Raw genomic sequence first — 12002 nt, 5'->3', positions numbered from 1 at the left:
TAGTATAGCTTCTATCAGAATATCTGTTTTTTATCCATGTGCGGGAAATAGTTTTCACGAAACTGCTTTTAATGATGAATAAAAGTCTGCTAAGCTGTTGCTCAATCATTTGTTGTAAATTGGAAATGACTAATATTGTTAAACATACCCCTGCCAATAATATTTATCTCCCTGCCAATTATCTTTACCTGTTGTAGTGAATATTAGTTCTACTAATCATGACAATAAGTTCAATGCGATATTTTTGTAGGTATTTAATAAAATAACTTCTTGTGTTTTTTGAGCAAAAATGATAAATTCTGGAGTATTTGCGTTTGATGGTTTACTATTAGGCTTGTATCGCCGATTGATAGTATAATATTTTGCGATAAATGTTGGTATTGATAAAACTTTAAGTCATTCACAGTTCTTGGCAATATTTTCTCATGTGGGTGGGTACCCATAAAAATATTGACTTTATGTGCATGTTTCGGCTAGCCGGCTTAAGTCCAACGTATATTTGGATGGCTAATTAGTGAAATAAAACATGTTGTTAAATTATAATTTCTATTTATTCGGAGATTTCATAGAATTGTTATTATTATTATTTTAATTGATTAATGTCATCTAGTAAATAATAAACAACAGTATGTTTACATGTCATTAACAACGAAGAGTAGACAACATCACTTTACGTATTTACAAATAGATCTAGGAGACGTATCTACATAGCTTGGTCGTTTTCAGACTTTATCAATAAATCGCTTAATATACCAACTATCACTGTTCTACATATACAGTTTTACATGGAAATAATACTTATATATCAGTTTATACAATAATTTACACTTAGATTAGCTTTACAGACGATAGACAAGAAATAAACGGGAACAATAGACAGAACAGAGGAATACGAAAGGAAAGAGTTCAACGCGCTCGCACGCTGCAGATACACAGGGAAATAAAGACTAACACGAGGATATCACTAGGTAACGATAACGTACACGGTGTAGGTAGTTAATACTGGTTATTGAGAGGAGTGAGGCATACGCACTGCGCCTAGGTGTCGGGCGGGCGCTGGTGGTCGGGCGGGCTGGGCGGCGCGGGCGCGGCGCGGCGCAGCTGGTGCAGCAGCGCGGGCTCCAGCGCCGGCCACCAGCCGCCCAGCAGCGGGTAGTGCGCGGCCGGCGCCAGCGGCGCGCGCGCCTCCTCCTCCGCGCCGCGCTCCTCCGCGTCGCTGGCCACCACGTCGATGTCCTCCTCCGCGTCCTCCTCCGCGCTGCTGTCGCGCCGCGCGCGCTTCTCCGGCGCGTCATCAGGCGCTAACAGCGATGCGACATCAAACTGTCGCTTGCGCGCCTGCCCCGCGCTCGCCAGGCGCCCCGCGCCCCAGAACGGCAGCGGCAGCGCCGTCGGCGGCGGAGACTGCGGCGGCGGCGACGGCGAGTCCTCCCCATCATCATCCACTGCCAATCCCATGTGTTTACGCACTTTCCTTTGAGCTTTGCGTCTTCTGAAATCACCTTTGCGGAAATCTTCAATGTTAGCTGGGTGAATAGCCCAATAATGTCCTTTCCCATTGGCAGATCGTCCAGCCTTGACGAAGCAGTCGTTCAGTGATAAGTTGTGTCGTATTGAGTTTCGCCAGCCGGGTCCACGGGATCGGAAGTACGGATAGTTGTCGAGGATGTGTTGGTAGATGTCGGAGAGCACTAGTTTTCGTTCTGGCGAGCTGAGTATGGCCATGGCTATGAGGCCGATGTAGCTGTGCTGCGGCTTGGGCTCCTCGGGCTGCAGCACGCGCTGCTGCAGCAGGGACATGGAGAGCGCGAGGCGCGGCCCGTAGGGCGCGTAGCACGGCGCCACGCTCGGTGGGTACAGGCGGAGGCGCTCGGCCACGGCATAGTTGTACAGCTGCAGGCGGTAGTGGTCCAGAGCCGCGGCGGTCACGGTCGGCGCGTCCTTCCCGAGCGGCCAGGAGCCTCCTTCGGCGCCGCTACACATGTTGCCAGGCGGAGAGCGTGGCGCGGAGTGGCGGCGCCGGGCCGGCGGTGGCGCGCGGTGGTGCAGGGGGCGGGGAGAGCGAGCCGGCAGCCAATCAGCGCGTCGCCGCTACTTGTATACGTGTTTTTGTTTAGCGACGCCCCACTCCAGTGGCTTTGCAACTCCACGCGCCCTGCCTTGAGGCTACCAGTACTGCCTGCAACCAAACAGATGTGGAGCGACTCCCTTAAGAAATGTACGTCGGTATTTGTTTACGCTAATGCAATATTAATTAGTCATAGATACTTGTTTGATAGCTGCGATACTGATTTACTGGGCACATAACCTGAAGGGAACAGTGAAACAGAATATAAATATAATATGTGGAATTTTATTATGTGACTTTTCAGAATACCATGTTTCTTAAAGTGTTTCTTACATGCTTGACAAAAGACACATTTCTTCTATAAATAGATAATAGCGGACATAGACCTTAAAGAAGGTATTACATTGTATCTAACTTCTTTTCAACAGATGGATATTTGATAATGCAGCAGGCATAATGCGATCCTTTATTTGATATTACAATATGTGAGTAAGCAGTGCATTACATTTTCGTCTAATTAGGTCAATCATTAAAGCAGAATTCCATATAATGCGGTCCATTCGGTACAAAGGCTTAGGTACTTCATATATTATTACCTAAGCATGCCTGACTGAAAGAGTCTGAACTTGAGACTTTCTATCTTTATTTTGTTTGATACATAATTATTTGGACTTATACATTCTCAGTCTGATAAACAAACATGTCATACGATTATTATTGAACCCGAACGCCCAATAAATTAAAAACAAACAAAACATTTAAAATATTAGTTAAGGTCCTTTCAAAGCTACATTTAGTAAAAGAAGGGATGCTTCTCACATTTAAAAAATTATTTTTCATATATTTCAGTAAGCACATCTAACTGAAAAATATTTTCAGCTGAAGATTCGCCTGTTTTGCTAACAGTACTCACCAAAACCGTTACAAATGACAACTTCGTAGCGAGTGCTTCCCTGTTATTTCAGAGATATCACAACACGCAACAACACATTACTTCTCAGGAGGCGAGCGGGAAAGAGATGCAGCTATAAAAATACTCCACCCCTCCGCGTCAGACAAGGACAGAGTATCGAGCAACAGTTCCACATGTCGCCATTGCTCGAATTTTGTCGCTTTGCGCCATTCACAACTCCAACCAAAAATGAACTCTAAAGTCTAGCACAAAAGGTTGAATTTCAATTAATGGTGTATGTCACTTAAGATGTTTTTCAGTGTTTTATAAGGCAATGAAAATAAAGAGGTTCGAAGAGCATGGCGCTTTGAGTGCGAGTAAGCCAGTGATATCGGTGTAACGCAACGTTTTCACAATGCAGTTGCCGCCCATTTAAATACGCCATTTTGTTTACTGTCTCCACGGCGTGTTTTACACAGAAAGCAGTGTTTTGTGGAATAAGTAAATTACAGGAAATATTTACTCGTTTCAGCGTAGACAATGGATACGGGTTGGGTTGGCCAATCGATTCGGTTTGCTGTAGATTTTTTTCTTTTTTTTTGTTTTCATTTTCTTTCGTTTAATAAACGAAAATGGTACTTATTATTATTACAATTCTTAAGGGTTGGTTAAGTTCTTCTGGCGTGAGTTTACCTATAACTGTAGGTGTTCTGCCCGCCGCTAGTCGGAAAAACAGTGCAAAAAATAACATTGTAAAGTTTACAAGGGGATGGAAAATTAAATTGACTCAGAAAATGTTGTAGAAAGAATTTGTAAGGAAGTATTTTTTTTTCTTCAGTTTTCGAAGTGACCTATGCTTACAACATTTATATGCTACTTTTATGATAGGGGAGATGTTCCCAAAACGGGTAAGCTAAGGGAAGATGTTAAATAAAATAACCAAGAACATAACATGCGACTTGTATTTGTACTCATAGGGTTGTTTATATAATAAACTTTGGAAAACATAAGATAGTCTTAGTAATCTTCTTCAAAATTTAGAAAAAAATCAAAAAAAATAAACCCCTTCGAAATACCCGCTTTGCCCTCGGGGGGGTCCTAAAACGGGTAGCGCCTTTGGGCAAAGCAGGTAATGAATGAATATATGTGATAAATGAATTAGAAAACGTATCTTAGCCTCCTATTATCCAGGAAATCTTTATCGTTAATTAGTCTCCTTAATTATGTTAAACAGTATTCTTATTTTGATCAGTCTAGATCACTTTTTTACTTTATTAAATGTTACATTTGAAATTATAATCGTACCAGCAGATAATTTTGTTAAAAATCAGAGAAAACATATTTTAATTTCTTTTTCACGCTGTTCCTGTACTTCTTCAGCTCTCTGTGGCTTCCTTTGTCTTCGATTAGCTTTCTGTGGGATCAATTGAGGAAGTGGTCCCTTATTTCAAATCGGGTAGTCACCCGTTATGCCCCTACCCGTTTTGCCCAAAAGCACGTTTTAAATTTCAACTACCTTAACCTTAAAATAGTTAACAAGGAGACCACTAAGTATTCACAATTAATAAGCATATAACATGCAAAATGATAATACAAAACTGCGAAAACCGTATCTTGCACCATATTTGAGTAGTCAGCACTAGCAGAATCCGATTTTTTTTAATAAACTCTGCAAAAAACTTTTTTTACATCTAATCTCGAAAACGCTCGTTCTAGGCGCCTGAGCCAACTGACCGTGATCGGCGGGGTGGTAGTGCACCGCTCTACACTCACAGGTTCTCACTAAGACCTATAATATTCGAATGGCAAAGCCTACCCGTTTTAGGAAGGGTACCCGTTTTAGGAACATCTCCCACTTAGTTTAAGGAACTTTTAAATTAGCTCACAATTTAACATAAGCAATATAAATAAATCCGCACTATGTTAAAATTATTTATTTTTACAAATGATACATAACAAAACAAACCGGCTTATAAATTAACCAAAAACACGCTCTATCCCAGAATAAAGCCTGTTTTATTAAAAACAAAAACAATACACTTCTACAAACCAACAAATACGTATTAAAATAGACAAATAAACCGCATAGTTTGTACAAAATCAGTTAATTTCGTTGCCACAAAACAAAGCTGAAAAAACATTTTATTTCGATTCCCATTTCATTTGTACATGTGGGGTAGATTAAATTTTAAATCCGCGGCACGTTTCGGCCAGTTTTAAACAAGCGATTGCCACGAAAACAATTGGCGTCCATCCAACGCAACAAACACGCATTTTAATTATTGTGTGAGCGATTGTACTGTAAAGTACAGTCAATTGCCACTTTGTAATTATGACGTACCTAGTTCAATAAGTATAGTTGTTATGTTTAAATAAACAGGGATGATTAAAGAGAGGGAAAAGATGTATTTTATTTTATTATGACAATAAACTACAGTAATTCCGTGTTTCGGATTTTCAATTCTATAGGTCTCAACTGCCATTTGGACATATTTGACAGTCGTTAGTTGTCAGAAGCCAGTCTGACAATGTCTTAAAGACGACCCCAGCGTAGTTGGAAAAAACTAGGCAGATGACGAAACTAAAATATTTTTTTGAAAATAAAATAGTTAACAGTTTTTTCATCTAAGTTATTTGTAACACAAATAAATTTTCTTTTAAACGTTTAAACATAGTTGTAATTTATGCAGATTGATTTATTCATACCTGCCTGTTTCCCATTGTTGTTGTAATTGCCGCCGGTCCGCAAGACGAAGGCGTGTCGCTCCGCCCACCGCTCCCAAAACTCTTTTGTAAATGTGCTCGACTGTACTTGTGTAAATTCATTTATTTTTCACCCGCATTGTACTAACGCCCTGCAGTTTATTTTATGTTTGCATTGTCTGTTTGACTGTACACGGTTGAAGGCGTGTCCTAGTTTGTGTTTATTTTGGGCTTGGAATTTAGATTTTATTTATTCAATGCAGCATTCAAGTAGGTACATAGCTTAGGTACTCTATTTCATGCTGCCCTATTTAAAATTTCATGTACCTATGAAATTTTAAATATAAATACCAATGTATTATAAATTTGTTGTGTAATTGTTCATTATAAATACCAATGTATTATGAACTACTTTAAAAGACTGAATAACGCTAACTTAAATTAAAATCGTATTTTATTTAATAAAGGCCTCCCAAGAAATATCCTAAAAGAAGACCAAATACAGTGACATACAACAGCGCCCTTTTCAATACACACAAATTACAAAAAACGAGCTCACGTCCCAACATTGCCATTAAAATCATAATAAAAAAATACGTATAACAAAAAAAAAATAGCTATAATAAGAATCAAAAGGCCCGCTATGTTTACAGAGTTTCCATGTAAAATAACTTCGGTATTGAATTAGAGACTTTGTGTGCAAAACTGTTCAGAAAATATTTTGGCTTCACAAAGGAGGTATTAAGGCGACAAGGGGGAATATAATTTTATGTAAATCGCCACCGCCGCCGACGGCTGAGTTTCGCGTCGCTCCTGAATTTGTTTATATCTGGCGGGAAACAAGCCACGTAGCGAGGCTTCTGTCGTCTCGATCGATGTTACACGTCACTATAGCTAGGTATACTCATCTACATCGCTAAGGGTGCAGTAAAAAGGTGTCCGGATAAAAAAGTCTATGTTGATTTTCGAGTTCTGTTTAAAACATTTTCTTGTAACAGTTGTGGATTTAGTCTGGCTGTTAACTGTCTTTCGAAGTTACATACTTGCCAAGTTAGTTCAAAATTGAATGAAACTGCTTCACACAACAAATATATGCAACCTTTGATACCAAACATGTAAATGGCAAGCAAAAAAACAAACGAAGCACAAAAGAAACTCATATAAAAGCAGACCCAGTTCCAAAAATGCTATCTTCAATAAAAAACACGTTCTGTTTTCAGACTCGTTCACATTTATTCAATAGCTCTCACAAACCTATTGAATGCTACCCTAATCCTAAATTATCGTGCTCCACAAAATAAAACATATCACGAATCCTTAGTCATGTCTAAATCTGCAAATAAAGCCCTATCCTACCTCAGACTAGTCCCAAAGGGATTTTATTTGAGTCTTTTTGTACACATTCATAGATACCCATACTTTTGTCATAGACTACATACGTTCGTAAGAGAAACTGTTCTAAGGATGCAGTGGGGGAATATTTTGAGGAGACGTTGGTAAGTCTGTGGCGAAGCCGTATATATTTGGATCACAAAGCACGGACGCACGAGTCGATTTAATACGCTTATTTGAAGATAATCCCCGTCCCCTAGCAGAATACCTCGGCGATTTGAGACTGTTACGTTTGCAGACATGTTTCATTAACCAGCTCGTCATATTACGACATATTTTCGGCTTAGACACCGTGTATCTTGTACTGGTCTAAGTATAAGCTTATTAAATTTTATCAAACGCTATTTATAAGAAGTACTAAATGGTCAGAATAAGATAATGCCATTATTGCAAATTATGGGATACTACGTAGGCTTGCTACGAGAGCTACGGCGTAGCTTAAGATATTTTAGGTGCAGTGAAAGCAGTTCTGAATTTACAGTAAAGATCAAAACACTGACGAAATATAAAACCACGAATATAAGACAGCTAATTTGGGCCATCTAAAAATATTCAACAAAGCTTTTTCTTCCACATCAAAGAAAAGCAAGCAAGTACCAACATTATAATGGCGTCTCGTTACCAACACAGAGCTGAAACAATACAAAAACGTACTACATACAAATGGCTTGTTGTTTTCAGTTGTGTCTGTATTTTGGGAGGAGGGCTGGCGAAGTGTGGAGGACGGAGGGGGCTAATTACGAGCCGGGGGAAGGAGGGGGGGCGCTCCCGTCTGCCTAGATATCCGATGATATCTATAGGTGTGTATGTAGGTATGTAAGGTGGGATGACATTACAAATCTTTGTGGAGCGCTTTGTGATGTGATGTAATGTTTTATAGAACGGCTTTGTAGATTTAAGAGTGTACTTTTTAAAAGTTCACGCAATTTCTGTATTGGGAAACGGTACTGAGCTCTCGTGGTTCTCTCGATGTTAGAAAGGCAGTCGGTCTGTGTTAATTATAATAGAAGTGGGTTGAATTCAGTATAATTAGAAGATGAGTTACAGATTTTTGATAAAGGAAAATGTATTTCGTGGGCCTATTTCTTTCTGTTTCATATTTCATAGATATTTTAAAGTTTATGGTGCATAAAAGTTCGCACAAAAAGGTCAGTAAACCAATGAACTATCTGGGGTGATATAAAAATAGTATATCGAAGAAATCATTCAATAGTAGGAATTCGCAATCTCTTGAACTAATATTAATAGTCAATAGAATTACGCAAAATAAAAACACACTATTAGCCTCTTGAAAAAACCCACTCAAACTAATAATATTTTCTAAGAATCAACATCGCAGCCTCCGCGGAGATACAACGACATAAAAAAATAATACGTATCGAGCGAACACTTGAATAATCACTTATTTTATTAGGCTGAGATATTATTCATATTTTTTGTTGTACCAATTGTGTAACAGAAAACGCGAAGCTCCATTCAAGTACCTACTGTAACTCTATACAAATTGGCACCTCCATTGAGGCCGGTTGACACTTTTATATAACCACGATTAACAGTCAAACGAAATTAGAACCCAATAATATTATTAAAAGTTTTTTTTTGAAGTTCACAATACAAGTTCCCCTTCCGTGACTTGTGAATAGGTAATGGTAACTCGGATTACCACCTACGTATTTGTGTAAACACAATAAATATTTTTTGGTCTCTCCCTTTATCTGTTAAGTGCAGATTGAGAGATATTCGTCAGTGTTTAAGATACGTGTAAAGATAAAGGAACAATAATTTAGTTTGAAAGCAGGAACTGGATATTTGAGTCATGATAAGCGTAAACTTTCTTGTACCAAAATGTTCGAGATTTCACGTGAAAGTTCAGAGAATATTATAATGTGTTGCAACATGATTTTATCATATTTAATCGGTTTATATTGTAGCTATAATGAATAGGTAACACTGTATTAAAATACTTTATTATTCCTGGAATATAATTAAAATACATAAATACATGACTTAAAGTTTTTGGATTTAAAATTACTAGTCCTTCCATTCGCACGCTAATGGGTTCGTCGATTTTCACGGTTATTTAAACAACTCTAATCAGGATAATAGATTATTTTAACCTAATGAGCCCAATAGCTCAGTATACTTAATCGTACGGATCAAGGGTAGACTATTTTCAACCCTTCTTTCAAGTTGCTAATTTATTTTCTGTGTTAAAAAAAACTGTGTGAACAGGCGTCAATGTAAATTTTTAACTATACATAGTTTATAAAAAGCCAGAAGATATTGCACATTTCACTTATCTACTACTGATTTTAATATGACTTAATTCTAATTCAAGACGCACTACAAAATAATGAACATAGGGCACTGCAACTGTTGTGATTGAATTAAGCACAGCAGAGCGCACATCCCGTGGACAATAGTGATGTGGTAACTAAGCGTTAGGATTAACCGCCGCTAAGTGGATTAGCACATGGTGCGCCCGGCCCTTCCGACTCATTGTAACACACTTGAGCTTATGCTTACTGAGAAATCATCAAATTGATGGACTATTAATATGATTCCTTGCCACTTTTTTGTGTGATTTTGTTCGGAAGCATATGGTGTTGGTTAGTTGTTGTGGTGTGGTGGTTGTCAAAATATCCGGTCAGTGATGTGGTCTAGTTTTTTTGCTATTTGAATTAGAGTTAAGATGTTTATAAATGTGATAGCTTCGATAAAGTCTCATAGATTGGCGTAAAATCATGCCTTTGTACCGTTGTACAGTAAAATAAGTTGATTGTCATGGCTCAGTTTGGAATGGTTCTTGTTTATTTGGCAAGCTCATTTATCTGTCCGATGGTTTTGGACAACACTTTTAAATGTTTAGTTACTATACTTACCTACTAGACACCTTGCAACATGATCTACAAAACAAATTATCTTTATATAACAAACTAAGCAAGTGTATTTTATTCTTACAATTTTCAGAGGATGCGAATAGAAGGAAGCTACCGACTTAACGCTCAAATATGGGTCGCAAAATAAACAATGCCCACAAAACTAGGCACACATTTACTCCCATATGTTCTCCATCGCCGTACAAAAGGCGGAAACCCTCGAGTGGTTACTGGAGCATACTTCAGAGCCGTCAACATTGGCACACGGGGTAATACAATACCCACCCATTGTGTGACACGCTACTGTTTTGTCAATATCTAAATTATAGAAATACCAGACGCTGGCTCAAATTGTGTTAGGTACTACCAATTTAAATCTGTATATCACATAGATTTTTCAATGATGTTAATTGATCAAAGATATACGAATGACAGCTTATATCCAGAATGTTTTAGTGTGTAGTTACATTCATGAAAAAATATCTGATCACTTATTAAAGGTATCTGATCGGTGGTATTTGATCAGCAAATTACATAATTGAGATTTTAAAATAGGTAATTAACTGAGTATTCGAAGAATGTGAAGCTTAAAAATAAAACAAGATGAAAGGCTTGGCCTAAAAACCCTTATATCGGTTCTGAATACCATACTTTTGTTATTTAGTTCGTAGTTTTTTTTTTCACAATTTAATACGTACTTACTTGTCTTATAAAAATGTGAACTTTCTATATTTATAACGCTACAAAAAACTTGTATTGCAGTTATTTTCTGTTGTGCGATGTTGTGATTCAGCATTTTAATACAAAAACAAAATCGCATCGTAATGAAGCCGAACAATATTGATGATAAAAATATTTTTGTTGTTAGCAATGTTTTGTTCTGTTTCTCTTTTGTGTACTTTATTTAAACATTGACAATAAAATTATGTATGTATACCAAGATGATATTTTGCAATCTACTTATGAACTATTGATACCAGTGTGGAGTGATTTTTAAATCTATAGTTATCTACATTTCTCTCTGATTTCACTGAAAGTACTAATGCAACATAACTGACTGGATACATTATATTGTTTACATTCATTATTTAGTCTCTATAGTATACGCTATGGTACAACATCGATTTGTTCCGGAATTTTATAAAAGTAATTCTAAACCTAATTTTCATTCGTCACACTTCCACCAAATAAAACCTTATTCCGGTCAGCTGCAAAACAGTTCCAAATATCATGTTATATAAGTAAGTCACACATGCACATTCCGAGAACCTTCTAATTCAATTACTGAGCTATTGTGGTCAAAGTTTTTGCTCTCCAACATTTTACAGCAACAATGGAGTTATTTTGCCAACAATAACTGTATTCGATGGACAATACTGTCGACACTCGGACACGATCGCGGGTATGTAGTAAAGGGATAGGTAGTAGGTTAAAGTGGTACAAAGTTGGTTCATGGGACATTTTAAAAATTAAAAGTTGCAGAAGTAAAATGACGACATGAAATCTAGGTTTTCTTTTAAATTAAATTACATGTTTTATCCAGTCTGAACAATGTCGACCTTAATGATTTATTTAAAATAGCAGTTTTCAATGGAATTTCAAATAGCACGATTCAGAAAATCACATATACAATCGCAGATAACGCAGATAAGTTTCAAATCAAAACCCATATATGGGCCCATTTTTTAAACAAAATTTAATGGGCCGTCCGCCGCTTTTATTGTTAAAAAATAAACGAATTCGAACAACCTTTTATACCTTGAAAACCTCAAAAAAATTTAAGACTTATTAAAATGTTAACCTTCTGTTCTCCCTCGACAGTTCCTCCCCCTCCAGTGACAGTTGTCAATATTTTTTTACCACTCAAAACTAACTGTTCATGAAACATGAATTGTATTTATATGTGAAGTGTTTATCATGTCCTGGTCCAGATACGATCTTAATCTCGGATTAGTGAGGCGTTAGGACGCATTGTTAAGTGATGGTGCCACCTATGTATGTGACAATGGGCCATTGAGTGGTCAAGATACTCCCACGAGTTATAATGACGATTAGTGTGACGGTCAGC

At 37.7% G+C, this 12002-nt stretch overlaps 1 protein-coding gene across 1 annotated transcript; it reads right to left on the bottom strand.

Moving 5' to 3' along the window:
• Positions 1–550: 550 nt before the first annotated feature.
• Positions 551–2026, bottom strand: LOC126055780 (forkhead box protein C1). The gene has a single exon (XM_049846380.2). It carries the CDS (start codon positions 1981–1983, stop codon positions 1039–1041), a length of 945 nt encoding a protein of 314 aa, XP_049702337.2. The 5' UTR covers positions 1984–2026; the 3' UTR covers positions 551–1038.
• Positions 2027–12002: the final 9976 nt, after the last annotated feature.

The sequence above is a fragment of the Helicoverpa armigera genome, chromosome 17 (assembly GCF_030705265.1).
Source record: "Helicoverpa armigera isolate CAAS_96S chromosome 17, ASM3070526v1, whole genome shotgun sequence".
Lineage (NCBI taxonomy): Eukaryota > Metazoa > Arthropoda > Insecta > Lepidoptera > Noctuidae > Helicoverpa > Helicoverpa armigera.
This window is presented reverse-complemented; position numbering and strand designations above follow the sequence as displayed.